Below are 15,592 nucleotides of genomic sequence, written 5' to 3' on the forward strand. Positions count from 1 at the left end.
TAAAAATCAATTGATGTTTTTAACTTCTATCATTGCTTGTTTTTTTTTTGTCTAAAAAAACTCAAAAAATTCAACAGATTAGTGTTTTTTTAGAATATATTTATGCTCATGAAGGGTGAATTTCAAAAACCATTCCAGATTACCTAGAAGGCAGTGTTAAATAACTAATCACTGCCTAGTGCTTGAATTCACCAAGATAGTATCTTGAGTGAAGATGGTCTGCAATCATATGCAAAAAATAACCATAAACTGTTTCTGTTGAATTGTTATCGATGTATGGGAAAGTAAAAGTTTAAACAGAACTCAATTGGTTTAAATATTTAATAAATGATAAAAATAAATACATATTTACATTTCATAATCAACAGAAAATAACTTAAATAAAACAATGTTTACATCTATATCTACAATGTTAAGATGGGTAGGATAAGCAAGCTTTCATCCATCAACGGTTGAAATGAACTGTAAAGTTACCCTTGCTCCTAGGCTAACCTGGTCAACATATTGATTGAAAGCACTGCTGTTTGCATGCATGGTTTTCATCTTTATACTTGAAAATGTAAGTAAGTTTTCATATGAAAATTTTGGTACTTGTAGTGATAAATATTGAAGGATTAAATTGGTGCTCTGAATTTTCTGTATAGTACATATGATGAAAACCATGAGAGTTTCAAACCAGCCCTGCATTCAGTTTCAATAAAACAGTTTGTTTTCCTTCAGTTACCTGTTACACTCACAACAACAAACACTAAGAAATACTGTGTTTTACTGAATGCAGGGCTTATAAAATATTCTATTCTACATATTGATAGTTTTATCAGTCCATGTTTGACCTAACCTCCATAAACTAGAAACACGGGCCCAGATTTCTTCTGTAGGGTCATCTGGTTCCAACCAAACTTTTCTGATAGTTATTCCTGCTTCTACATCTTCCACCTTATCATTGTCATCTGTAGACCAAACCTGCAAGGTACCAAATACATTTATTATTTACATTTTATAACTCAATTCATTCATTTTACAAACTCTTTAATTGGACCTTGCAGGTTTGCTCTAAAAATGAATTTTCATATATTTTTCAGTATACAAAACAAGTTGTCCAATAGAAAAGCTTGAAAATAAAATGTCTTTATGATTTTTTCACATTTTAATTTACATTTCATGTATTAAAACATGAGAAAATTCCAACAAATGTAAACATCAAACAAAAGGCTCAGAGCCAAAATCAAAAAATTCGAAACCCAAGTCTCATATTTGTACAGCTTGTATTTTGCTAAAGAGCATTCAATTTAAAAATGGTGCAAGATACATGTAAATTGAGCCAATGCTTATCAAACTGGTATAAAGATTGACACCTTATCCCCAAGATTCCAACTGAACATTTTTAGGGCTGACATCATTTAATAACTTCCTTTTGAATTTATTAACATAATCCCTGGTATAAAGTATTGATGGTTTTGCCATTGAAACCCAAAAATTAAGAGGGCGTTTCTTGCGGATACCACTTTTCATAGAAGTAACTCTTGGTAACTTCCCTTCCACATTATCATTCTCAATATTTTGTTGTTGACACATTGAATTATTTTGTACCGAATCCTCAGTTTGGAGGCTCACTGAAACTGGACTTGGCATTTTGGGAGAAGAAGATAAGGAGATTTCATCCACTTCATCAAGCCAAGTGTTTACGAATCCCTCGTGTTCTTCTGAGCGAGCTGAATTGTGTCGACTAAGATTGGACACAGTTAAAGATCTTTTAGAATAAATAGAACTTTCTGTGGTAGTAATGTCCGACTCAGTTTCAAAGTATGACAGGCTTGAATCCATTTCATCCAAGTCTCTCTGATCATCATCAAAATGTTCTCCACCTTTATTCCAAACACCAGACGCCACATCAAAAACAAACTCAGTTTGATTGGGATAACTAGATCTAACCTCAGGCTCAGCACTCTCTCTGTAACCATGGAAACTGCAGTCACTTACCATCTGTTTTGGACTAGGTGCATTGGAATCCATATCTTGAAGTTTCATTTCTGACTCTGCTGTTCTTAATGCCAGGGCTGGAATATCAACTCGGGTGATTTTCATCTGTGAAATATTGGGTGGAAGGACTATCTCGTCTTCATCAAATGACTGAAATCAAATCATGAAACTCATAGTAGGAACAATTCAATAATTATTTTGCCATGATCACAAATGATACTGGCCATTCAAGAACCTCTTAAACTAGATTTCCAACTTGTTATTCCTTTCAATGAGACTACATGACCAAAGTTTTTTATGAATCATTTCTTGAGATTAAGTGATTCTGTTAACCTGGAATTAAAGAATTAACCTTGCCATGCCTGAAATCTCTGTATCTAGATAATTAGTTTATGATTTGACATGTTCTTTCAAAATTGGATGTCTCATTGTCAAGGCTGCTCATGATTTTTATTGGTGCAATTTACCATGGTTCTACTTCAATCTAGTAGAACCAACCCTGATATTCTTAGCCAAATGTTGGGTATTAAAATTCTCTATCTACCTGATTCATTGAAGACATGGATTTCATTCTCTTGGCTTTCTTCTTGGCCTCTACATCCTGACGGAATGATACAGATCTTGATTTGGGACGTGAATTGGTAAAAGAATCTATACTTTCTCTTGAGGTTGTAGACTTTGCAGAATCAGCTCTTTCGATAGCCCTTGTCTAAAAATTAAAATATATTTGAGTATGTAACAAGAGGCAAACAATAAATAAATGTCCTCACACTATTGATCTTATTGACAAAGGCTTATATTAGGCACACCTTTAATAAAATTCTACTTGGGACAGCTTATTTGGATGCAATAATTATTTTCATTTTTAATCAGATTTTGGTAATTGATGAATTTCAGACAAATTTATATCAGCCAATCAAAAACATTATATATTGTATTGTATTTGGCTATTAACACAAAAGTCAGCTACTCTAACTATGATTGTCGTTCAGAAAGTTGTTCAGCTGAAATTGTTATTATTGTATAATTATTACCTTTTTATCTATATTCATTCCTTTCTTGGCATCTTTAGAACCTTTATTTCCAATACTTTTCCTCATTTTATTGGCAGCAATTACTGATTCTACAATAGGTGGTAACCTTCGACCCCGTCCTAAATCATTAGTAGCTGGTCCCATAACTGGAACAACACCCTTCTTTACTCTAGGCTGGCTATCAATGGGTTTAACAGTCGCTCCACGTGGTGTGATGCTCTTTGCTCCAACACCTCTGGGTGTTCTGGGACTATTCTTGGTTAAACTAAGATTACTAATAGATCTTGGTACAATGCCACCTCTAGGTGTTCTAGGAGTGTTCCGTGGGGTGTTTCTAGGTGTGGTCTTGGGTGTAGTTCCTCCTTTTTTTTTTGTTGGTCTAGGAGAATTGGGATGTTGTATCCCCCCTATGGTGTGGTAGTCAGTAATAGCACCTGGTAGTTCTATAGAATGTGGTCCTGGACTCTCATCTTCTTTAAATGGTTGAACTGGTGTACTCATTGTTATCTGGATATCATCATCTTTACTCACTGTACCTGGAAAATATGACAGAATATCAATGACAGGAATCAAAGAAGGTTATTCCATTATACTTTAAATATTATCAAGAAGATCAAAGAAACAAAACTTTATGAGCGCAATATTCTATTTCATTTGATGTCATTATTGCAAACTGAAAATAAAGTCAACCGAGAGTATTTGACAGCAAATCTATGGGTCTAATTGATGGGTCTAGTTAAAATGAAGTGATTCTTCAGTAAAAGTATCCTTTTAAATATTAAATTTAGGCGAAGTTGATGGTTTAAATAGATTTACCTGTAGCATAAAAAAAATGACAACCTTAAAAATTAATGTAAAAAAATCTAATCTATATCAAATTCCAAGTCATGAGATAGAGTCCAATAAAAGCTGGATATTGGTAATAATACCAATTATTAAATGAAGATGACTTACTACTAGGCATACTGTGTTCTTTCTGTAGATAGTTTAAAATATCAGGAGGCATATCACTATTACTAGTACCATCTCTTACATCTTCACCTTCTACTTTTACAGTAGTAGTCACAGTATCAGGCTTAATACCACGAGATTCATCTTTAGACTCTTGGTGTTTTTTATAGGCCTTGATACCAATTATTATAATAAATATTACTACTAAGAGGACTATTAGAACAACTACAGCATAGACCCAGCTAGCTGTAGCACTGGCTAAAAGCTCAGGTGTTGTTGACACAGCTGAAATATCAAATATACATACTTTATTCATTAGCTCACTTAACATAGATCAACCTATTAGATGTAAGATTTGAGTCAAGTCCATGAAGTTTGTATGCTCACTCTACTAATGCTCACTAAATTCTACTTCTTTGAAACTCAATTTTAGACAGACCACTAATGCTAATGCTGTTTACTTCAGTTACTTTAATTCTTTCCACTTCTTTTGAAGTGTTTCTTCAGTAAAAGTTAAATTTATGACAAAGTCAATGGTTTAAATGAATCTAAATAATTTACAATGTAAATAATGTAATTCAACTTACGACAGGATTCTGAAAAATGAACAGAGATATTGAATTAGACAAAGTTATAATTTGAATTTCAAATTTGGTATGTAAAGATATACTTTTATAACACACTGTGTTACACACATGCATTTAAAATTGGTAAAGCTGGATAGATAGATGGATGAAGGAAGGAACAAACCAACATACAAACAGATGAAAAACATACATCTGATTTGGAGTCTTGCATCCTGCATTTCTGCATCCTATAGGGCTGATGAAAATGACAAATTTGACTGGATTTTTCAAGAATTTTGCATCATAATATAAACATATTTGAACAGTATTTTAAAAAATGACTTACGTCTGTTAAAGAGAGTTATAGCTAAACCGGGGGAGGTAACTGATGTTGATGTTTGATTTGATAAACAAGCTTGTGGATATTGAGTCAAACTGATACCATTGTTAGTTACTTCATATACCTACAATATATAATATATCACAGTTATAATTCATTATCAAGATATACTGTTTGTTACAAGAGAGACGGAAGCATCCATATCTTTTAAAAGGATATCACGTTTTATCACATGAGCCTATTTCGACTTTATAATGATAGTTGACATATTCAAGTATCTATCAGAAACCAACTTTCCAATGAACTTAAGTATGTGACATCCTCATATTTCAAGTATTCTACAGTCTGACCTTATATATTTTAACATTCAGAGCTTGGACATATGACATTTTATATGCTTGTGCTTTTTGTTTAAAGGGATAAATATCTTGAAATAACTTACCATACAAGTAACTCTGTAAGTAGTAGATTCATCTGTAGATTGATCAGTATTTAACAAAGTAAGATATTTAACAGAACCACTAGATATCTCTTGTAAACAATTCACAACACCACTAGCTACAATACAATGAACAAATAAAGAAGTGGAATCAAAAATGGTTTTCTGAACAACTTGGGTTTTTAAACTTTGTATTCCACTTGATTCAATTGAAAGATATTCTAATCTCAAAAGCATATTTCTTTGTTTTCTTTAATAGCATTATGTTTTTAATAGTTAAGACCAAATTAATAAAGAATTCTTTGTAAGGTCTCTAAACTTCAAGAAAATATTTATGTGTGATATTTATCAGCTGGTTGGCGAAGGAATAAAAACAAGGTTTCAAACCATTCTTTTCATTCTTCAACAGTTCTTGACCAAAGACCTGAATGCCAAATCTCATTAAGAGGCTTGTGGTTCTTAGTTTTTTTGGAAATAGTTGTTACAAACCTGAATAAGCCATAAGTGTAGGACAAGCTGTGTAGTTAAAAGCTAGTGATGATGTAGAAGAACAAACATCCAGACTGGTAGTTTGATTACTACAGTTATCATTATTATTATTATTATCTATACTATATGACCAATATCCTTCTAAATCACTAGAACAAGTCTGTTCAGAGCTTGTTCCTGTTCCTGAAATTATTTTAAATCATTAACATTACCTCAAGTTAACCAAATATCTTAGAATATATCTGACAAAACAAAAGCGTTTTTGTAGTTTATTGTAGTTTCTGAAGGAAAAACAATTCAACTTTATTGAAATGAAAATATGAATATAGGGCTGAATACAAGTAAGATGTGTTCAATAAAATACAGAAAATTGTGATTACAGAAAACATACAATACTCTAACGCTTCTAGACTGAAGTTGCTCACATTTCAAATGTATGCTAACTAAATTCAAACAATTTGCAGGCACTGTTTTGAAACGAATAAATTGAACCAAAACCACTATGAATATCATGTATATATTTTTGTATAAAATACTAAGAAACCATTACCATTTCTAATAAGAAGTTCATATGAACCTGCTGGTATTGATGTTCTATCACAAATAGTTAAAACATTAGGATTTGTTCCCTGTACAAAAATTTTCACTCTTTCATTCTGAGCATCAGCTTCTTCAACTGGAAGAAATAAAAACAATACTGTAAAAAAACAATTCACAATCTGTACATCCCTTTAATATCTCTGTTAACTTAAATAATCACAAACAATCTCATAATCTGTCAAAAGACCAATCCTCCAAGATATAATTGGAGCTATGTTCCATTTTAATTCAGAAACTTTGCTCATGAGCAGTAGAAGTTTTATGTTCATTTTCATTTCATTTGGTTCACCACATTACCATAATCTATCTTACATCAGGAATATGTTAAATCTAATAATCAAATATCATGTTTCAGGAATGAAAATATAAATAGTACACAGATAGAAATATCATTGATAACCTTGGAAAAATATAAAACAGCACAACGCCACTCTCATGCCTGTTTCATATGGAAATCAAGTAAAATCTACTACATATCACTTTCTCAAAAATAAGAGAAAGATGGAAGACTGATTGCTGAGGTCAATTAAATTTGAAACAGAGAACATTATCAAATTTTTCCCTTACCTGAATTAAGATTATAGACAAACAAATCTTGTGATACAGTGGTGATATCTAAACATAAATACGCTTCCCATATCAATCCTAGATACGAGAATGTGTTGGATCTGAAATAAATTAAACATATAGCCTACTTGATACAATAAATTTTAATATTCATAAGGTTATCTATTGCTCTGTTGTCAGTGCTTTCATCGAGATTTGTCTCAATACACCCTAATACCATGCAGAGGAAACTTGACGTCTTTCATTTTCAAATTATTTTTTCCAAATTTTCAAAAATAGAAATTGCACCTAGATGTTGCCATCAAAAATAAAAGTACTAAATAAAAGTAGAAATTTAACCCATAGATTCTCCCTATCAAACACTTATGACAACCAGCAGTCATTACCAACACATAATCAGCAATTTATGTCCATTTTAACTGAGGGTATATAAAACTTTTCAACATAAAAAAACTTACCTAAGAATAAGTTTAGAAGCAAATGATACAGTACAGTTAAAGTCAAAGGCACCAAAATTACTAACAGTATAGCCTGATATAGAATTACTAGTAAATTCTAGTACTCCTTTACTACTACTAATAAATGTTCCAGTTAAATTATTCGGTAGCACACACTGACCTAAAATTAAGAAGGCATATGAATATAAATTTGTATGAACTTGGCGATAGATTATAAGTATCCTAAACATGTGTAAATTAAGATGATCTTTTGTCAATTCAGAGAGAACCATTGATGAATGACAGTTTTTTTTTTGCAACAACAATAGTTATAATTACACAAGCAATTCCTTTTCCATTTTATGTCAACCACTGTTAAATCATTTCTGCTAAAGGCAATGGTAATAGCTCAAATTCGCAGAATTTTGGCCACTAAAAATGGCTATATGCATTAAAAATCAATAGAAAGGCTTACAAATGAAGAAGCAAATCATATAGTTAAATATATAGATAACTATTATTACATACCTTCACAAGATTTAGAAATGAAAAACACAGACAAAATAACAAATAATATCCTCATTTTGGAGTGTGATATATGAGCACTGCCTAGATCTCTGTCATGGTTTTGATATTATTCTTGTTATTTTCCTTTCCGAAATAAAGCCAAGTAAGACATGAGGTGAGGACCCAGTGAAAGCCAGTAGAATACTAATCCTGACATGTAGATTATGTTTAGGGTTACCATGTAGTTAATCTTAATTCCCTAATATCAGTAATAATAAATCCAATCAGAATATTTCTTAGATCTTAATACTTTAATCTATATAAATCTATTACCTAATTAAGAAATGTAGTCAAAGGCTTGGTCTCTTATAAGATTAGCAATTTCATACACATATTTCCACTGTTAGGAACTGTTGTTATTCATCTAATTCAACATGTCGCACCAATGTAACCAAATTTTGTAACAATCTATAAGAAGCTGTTTATAGACAAGGTGTGGTGTATGTTGCAGGATTATTGGTATCTTTGAAAATAGAAGAATCGAACACAGGAGATATGGTTCTGGACACAGTCTGGACACAATTCGCTTCTATTTTTATCTGTATCGATAATCCCACAACATACACTTACACTAAGTAATCCTTAACATATGATTTCCCAAACTCTTGGACTGTCACTTTTGTATAGGATTTTCGATGCTAAGTATAGATTTTCAATTAATGAACAAATAAATAAATGCACATTTCAAACTAGTACAGGCATTTTGCTACATAGGATTTGATGACAAAATCCTCATTTGAATCATGCAAAATATATCAAATATAGAGATAGATCGGCATTGACTTTCCATATAATGTTGCTCTTGATCATACAAGTCTCAAAAACAAAATTTCCCCTAGTTATATGCAACCAGGGTCCAACCAGTTAATTTGCATAGTTGTATTGCAACTCATGATACCTTCTGTCACTTTGTTATAAATAAGAAAAAAGTCAATTCTGGTTCCTACTAGTTGCTAATCAGAACAAATATAATCATTCATTTTATTCTTTCTAAATAATATCCAAAAATTCATGCAATAATATCACATTATCAGACAGAAAATACATTTTAAAAAAATCAATAAATTAAATCAAAGTAATATGGCTAATAACAATTTCTGAAAAATTAATAAAATATTTCAAATTTACATATTGTGTTCACTGGCACTTGGTAATTGTAACATCCCTCAAACTATAAACTAAGAACATCAAATCAACCTAGAAGGAAGAGAAGATTTTAAAGTGTAGAATTTCTTTCTTTTCATATGCCAGTAACTGTATTGATTAATTATAAATAATTATAATATAAATATAAGTCTACATGAAATAGTTTTTGAAACAAATACCAAGTGCCAGTGACCATCACTATTCCGGTGCAGATTTTCCTTCAACTCCAAAATAGAGAGGAAAAATATGTTTAGAATCATGTTTTACTAAATAATCAAAAAATTTTCCTAAATTCATGTGATATTCTCTTGCTTTACCAGCTTGCACATCAAATGATAACTCTTGAAAATCTGAGAATTTTTTATATTTATCAATTCCTTCATTAGGATCTATTTCAAAATCTTCCTTTTCTTTTACAGCAATTTTTTTCCAATTCATTCTACGAATGCGATACCAAAATTCCTCAACAATACTGCTGTATCCTTCAACACACATTACTCCTGGTTTCCCTGGCATTGAAAAGCCTGTTAGTTTTAACTCCTGGGCCCAATCTAATATATCACGGCGTTTAAATTTGCTATAGATATGATGACTGTAAATCCACAATCGAGAAAAGGTTGTGTCTATTTTATCAGATGATTTTTCAGTTTTTTCAATCTGTACCTCCGTAAAATAATTCTCAACATTTTCTTGAACCCATTGTATTAACGTTCCCACACAAATTTCTCCTTTTTCCAAACTCTGCATACATTCACTCAGATCATCATTTAACCGACGACTGCTCTCTCGCGTTGTGTTTTGAGTACGGAGAAAGGTTTCTGGATAAACAGCTGGGTATTCATGAGGTAGATGAACTACTAATTCTACAGGGTACTTCTACAAAAACAAAAATACATTATGATAACAACGTGGCATTCATCCCAACACAACAAAACTTTGCAAACTGAACCAATTCAGTTGCAGAGAAAATTTTGTCTGAATTGAAGACAGTTCTTTTAAAAAATGCTAGGGTTGGAGCTGGATTACTGAGGTAATTTCAGTTTTATTCTCCACATTTTGTAATCAACACTTCTTCTTCACAATTCTATTAACTTTAATATCTTAATATATCTGTGAAAAATTGTACAAAATGTGAGAAAGTCTTTTTTTTCTTCTTCGATTTTTAACTGCCATTTGTAGGATGACCATTTACATGCTACCATTACTAGGACTTAGGTTGGATGAAAGGTTACAACAGTAGACACTGGCACAGAGTTTTTGGGGTAGAAGATAATAAGTTGTACCTCTGTTGTTATATGAACTGTAAATCCAATCCTACTCTCAGGGCTATCTAGTAGTATATCTCCATCAACATAGGCCTGAATCTCTCTGACAGCATATTCATCATCTAGTACAAACTCTCCTTTCTGTGGAAACATACTCTTTAACATTTCTACTTCTGCCAGTTGTAGTTCTAACATTTCTTTAATATCTATCTCTTCCTCTTTCTCCATTCTTTACAATGTCTTGTGAATATCAGTAATTATTTGTTGTATATTATCCAAAGAGGCACTAAACTGATTAAAAGAAAAAATGCTAGTCAATGTCGATTGATTTAAAATTCATTTGTTCATCTATCAATATATCCATATTATCAAAATTTATCCAGGTAGAAATGAAATAAGCCTTCATCTATGGAGTTTCTGTGAATTAGTTTAGGGGCCAAGTGAGGGCCACTAAAGTGAGGTGGGGTTTTGCTACTAGTCTCATTTGACTAATTTCAGACGAAATAAATATTTCTGTATAGGATAATATAGTCGATATTCAAGACACAAGTTGAGATATACATAACGGTAGTCTAGTCATAACTCAGCAAGGGGGAATGGAATTGATTAATCATGAATCATGTCACCATAGAATTCTTAGACACAGCCTTCTTATAGCTTAATAGAATGTACAGTCATTGGTTAAAAAGTGTCATTCTAAAGACGAACAGGAAGAAAAGGGGTTGACTCATGAATATGGTTACATAGGCCTATAAATTAATTAATTAATTAAAGAGAACTACATGTGTAGATGTTTACATTGATCATCAAGATGTCACGTGACTGACACGTGGTTAATATCAGACTTCTTTAGAGTTTCGTAGTAATTGTATTTTTCAAGCTTTAACCACTTATGGAGCGCTACTAATGAATCAAAAAAATCTTTGTATCCATAATATTTTTTCTTTCACAAATGAAATGAAATCCATAGACAGATCAATACTACGAAATGACAATCGACGACTCTTTTCATGGCGGCCAAAACAACTTTCTAAAAAGTTTTTATGTTAACAAATGGATTCTTCACCTCCATTAAGAGAAAAAAAAGATTCGTTTCATGACCTTCCGATAGTTTTTCAGTGTGAAAACTGTCGCACTATCATTGGAGATTCATTTGCTTCTGTCTCATCAAACAGCACTCTAAAAATGGTGACGCTTGACAGTGAGTGTCCCCCAGCCAGGCCCCACCCCTCCCCTTCTTATTCCAAATCTGTATCACAAACCATGAAAGTTGAAAGTGATAGGGTGGGGTGGTGTACACTTCAGATCTTATTGTTTGATCAATTAATGAAAGTTTTATTTTATAATTTAGTATAGAGGCACCTACCAGGCTACCTCAGGGTCAGGCCCTACCTAAGAAAACTTGAAAAAATTAATATAAAGAAACAGAAATTAACTGTGCTAATAACTTGTGGAATGTTGGTTGAAGTGTGGCTTAATCAGGGAATCAGGAATCTGATTTTTAAGTTCTAATTATTAAAAAGTTTTTTTTTAGCCTACTTATATGGATTATTTGATTTTTTTCTTTTAGGAGTGACAAAGAAAGTTCGAATACGAGATAAACTTGTTTCCTCTTCACATACAACAGATCTTGGAAGGTAGAATGAGAACAGATTTTATTCTCTCATATGTTGCCATTTAGGAAGTAGATAGATAAATCATAAAATTGTAGTGTTTTAAAAGTTTGTTGTATAAACATAAATTAATGAAAGGAAAATAGAGACTGGAATTTATTTTTTGGCAAAATAGCATTTTTGACTTTGTGAACTATTTGGATGTAATGCTTCAATTGCAGCAGAGTATCAGGTGTTAAGATGTGAAGGAAGTGTGAAACTCTAAATAACAACCATTTCATGTTCATGATTTGATATAAAGAAGAAATATATTGATAATTTTTTTTTCCAGCTCTTATAACCCCTTAGCATGTGAAACATGTAATTCTGATTTAGGAAGAATCTACAGAACAACGACAATTCATTTAGATGAATTAAGAGATAAATTTAGTTTATATGTTGATAGGCTTAGTTGGTAGGTAAAATTTATAGTCATACCTATTTTAGGAGGACTATGTTACTGACAGCTAGCATAACTAAATATATCAGAGTATGAAATAAAGTTTGATATTTTTAAACAGATTTTGTTCTGATTATTCACTTGGTCATAGGACTAATATTGCTTTTGTTTCTGTATTTTTATCTGTTGAATGGTATTTATTTCAGCTATCAGATTGGTAGTGAAGAACAAAAGGCATCACTAAGTTCAGCAGCCATACCTTCAGTACATTATCTTCAACAACAAATTATCAAAGTAAGTGATAAAGAAATGAGTGTTACATTCTAAATTCTGATATACAAAAGTCTTACATTGCACTTGATTACAACTGATAGAGCTTAGGAATATTATCAACCCCATACAGTGTATGATGAGGATCATCTAAGAAGAATAGCTACATTATCCTATTAACAGACTTTCACCCAGTTATTATTTATGTGAGCCCTTGAAGACTCTATAAAATCTATTATTTAAACCAATGATGAAAGTTGGCAATCAAAGGTAAAATTTGCTTAGTTGCTTAATGTATTGATTCTGTGCTATATTTTGTATCTCCTTTTAGGGTCAAATATTCAAGGTTTTTTTTTTCTTTGTAATATTGCACAGAAAGTTGGGTAGAATTTTTTAGTTTTGTCAGGTTGAATAATTTTATCTTGTAATTAAAGTTGCAGGCTGTGTCAGTGTCTTTAAATGGAAGATTAATGGAAATAGAGGATCGGCTTAAAGAAGATTCAAGTTGAAATGAAAGTGTAATGGTGGTCAATGGGATAAGGATAAAAAACTAATTTTTAGGATGATACACGGTCTTGGAGGCTTAAACTGTGTATTTTTCTATATACCTGTATAATAATATATAAATAACATTCGGATTAGAGGTCTGACAAAAATTAAATATTGTTAAAAAATGGCTTTTTCCATTAAATTTGATTGTTGGTGTTCATAAACTCAAATCCGCTTGGTGAAGCTGAATTGAGACTCCATGCTTGTTTACATCACTAAAAGACTTAAAGCTTAATTTGAATTGAGCAATCTCTTTTTCATATTTTGATATTATTAGGTAAATCTATTTGGAAGTAGATATGGAAAGTTAAAGTATATTATGGATAAATGAAACACTGTGTATGCATGAAACTATGTGTATTATAGAAGATGAACAACTACAATTGATATCCTTTGGATGTTTCTGACACTACAGTGAATGAAATGCATTTGTTAATATTTATATGATATAGCTGATATTATACATAGCAAAAATATACATATTCTAAAGGAATTATCATTTATTGAAAATTCGATATAGAAAAGCAAAGGAGTGTAATGTTGTTCCAACGTTTAAACATTACTATATTCAGTGAATAACAATAAAACAAAAATGGGTATTGATAAGATAACGAATAAGCTCTATTTTCTTCAGTTTTGCAAGGTTATAGCCCTTGATGGTAAAAATCTGCTTCAAATTGACTTGTGCTTGATGAGGTGTTCTGAAAAGGAATTAATAGCGGTCTGAATGATTTTAAATTATTACGAATTGCCTCCCTTTAACAGTACATAGAAGAAATCGGAAATGGCGTCGACTGAATTGAAAAATGCTTTCTTTAGTAAATCGTAAGTATTTACACGCTTTGCGTATTTGAAATCGATAAATTGAGATTAAACCATTTTATACCCCCCTTTAAGTAGGAGTTCGAATCTGAGGGAGAATGTATTAATCTTGGGTTAGATTAAGGAAATGGTGTCTGTACTTGCCAACCTACACCGCCAAACAAAAAGCTTTAATAAGAAACGTTTCATGGATTAATAGGCAATCCTTAACATCAGATTCTGATAGCTAATTTGACAGTTGTCGGCTTGAGTAGTGTCAGAAAGTCTAAGCCCTGTTTATTGGAGATTTCCACAGCCCTGAGCCTGAAGGTTTTTTTCTTAAAACACAGGCCTGACTGAGGCTGTTATTAAATTATAAATGCGATGACTGTAATTAGTGTTGGGCATCAACGGTGCTTTTGTTTTGTTAGTATTGTGTGACCCTTGAACTTTCAGTTGTGCACGTAGTCGTAGTCTTAGATGGACGTCAAGGTGTTACTTTCGTTAGTAAAACTTTAATGGAATCATAGATGCCACGTAAATGTTGTAAGAAATGATGATTGATGGTATGACTGAACTATAAAAATAAACTCATTTTTCTTATTGAATGTAATGGGGTTTGGCAGATTCGATATATCTTTATAGGTGTTAAACCCAAGCAAATTCCCACAAAACTAGCTCTTCACCAGCTCCAAAATTTCTCTCAAAATAGCTATGAGAGGCTGGAAATATTTAGTTCGATGTTTTGTTCTAGACGCCTACTGTCTGACTACATTGAGATCGGAATTAAATATTTTCTCAAATTTCATAAATATTCAAAATAAAATTTTCAACTGTATGCAATTTGTCTTAGATCCATAGAAATATAAGTTTCACTAATTTTACATCTTAACACTTCCCTTCCAGAAAATTCACTTGAAAATGACATACTTTTTGGACTGAAAATACTCCTCTGTAAAATCATGTTAGAATAACAAATAATAACTTTTCCAGTGGTTGACATTTTCATCAACCTAAAGACCATGTAAGACTGTCAGTACTGGTAGTATTTTGTAATTTATATCTCAATTCATACGGAAATGATTGGCAAAATTCAATTCAGAAATCATTGTAGTCAGAGAGTAGTAAATCATCATAAGTTTTTATTTCTTCATGTGAATATTAAAATACTTAACCAATTTATAATGTCGTTAATGATAATTATGTTGTGTAAGCTTACAGAATAGAAATCAGCACCACAACATCGATTAATAACAACAATACAGGTCCTTAACAAATCAATCAATGTATTGAATAGAAACGCTTTGCCTTTACATTTTCCTCAGAAAATCAATTTTATAGGAATTGGAATATCAGCTTCAAAACAGTAAATTGATAGTCATAGAATATCTTTGTGTTAATATACATGTATACATGACATACAAGCATGAGTACACATTATGCCATCACTTTGAAATTTAAAGTAATAAGCATAAATATGAAAGGTTTCAGTAAAATTGTTACAGGGAAGTGTTTCTGCTGAATTTATATTTACAATAT

The 15,592-nt window shown here is 31.6% G+C and overlaps 3 protein-coding genes across 3 annotated transcripts; 1 reads left to right on the plus strand and 2 right to left on the minus strand.

Annotated features, from left to right (window-relative positions):
• Positions 1–306: 306 nt before the first annotated feature.
• LOTGIDRAFT_234548 (hypothetical protein) lies at positions 307–8,062 on the minus strand. Its single transcript, XM_009062650.1, has 12 exons — positions 7,932–8,062; positions 7,425–7,584; positions 6,967–7,067; positions 6,350–6,475; positions 5,800–5,982; positions 5,314–5,429; positions 4,878–4,995; positions 3,969–4,250; positions 3,015–3,550; positions 2,525–2,689; positions 1,981–2,130; positions 307–963 (listed from the first exon to the last, which is right to left on the minus strand). The coding sequence occupies exons 1-12, from the start codon at positions 7,984–7,986 to the stop codon at positions 799–801; spliced, it is 2,157 nt and encodes a 718-aa protein (XP_009060898.1). The 5' UTR covers positions 7,987–8,062; the 3' UTR covers positions 307–798.
• A 1,252-nt stretch (positions 8,063–9,314) lies between these two features.
• Positions 9,315–10,609, minus strand: LOTGIDRAFT_165633 (hypothetical protein; the record flags this gene model as incomplete). Its single annotated transcript, XM_009062651.1, has 2 exons — positions 9,315–9,992; positions 10,400–10,609. 2 exons carry the CDS (start codon positions 10,607–10,609, stop codon positions 9,315–9,317), a joined length of 888 nt encoding a protein of 295 aa, XP_009060899.1.
• A 792-nt stretch (positions 10,610–11,401) lies between these two features.
• Positions 11,402–13,743, plus strand: LOTGIDRAFT_234549 (hypothetical protein). The gene is made up of 5 exons (XM_009062652.1): positions 11,402–11,582; positions 11,952–12,018; positions 12,326–12,448; positions 12,640–12,727; positions 13,138–13,743. The coding sequence occupies exons 1-5, from the start codon at positions 11,435–11,437 to the stop codon at positions 13,210–13,212; spliced, it is 501 nt and encodes a 166-aa protein (XP_009060900.1). The 5' UTR covers positions 11,402–11,434; the 3' UTR covers positions 13,213–13,743.
• Positions 13,744–15,592: the final 1,849 nt, after the last annotated feature.

The sequence above is a fragment of the Lottia gigantea genome (assembly GCF_000327385.1).
Source record: "Lottia gigantea unplaced genomic scaffold LOTGIsca_52, whole genome shotgun sequence".
Taxonomy (NCBI): domain Eukaryota; kingdom Metazoa; phylum Mollusca; class Gastropoda; family Lottiidae; genus Lottia; species Lottia gigantea.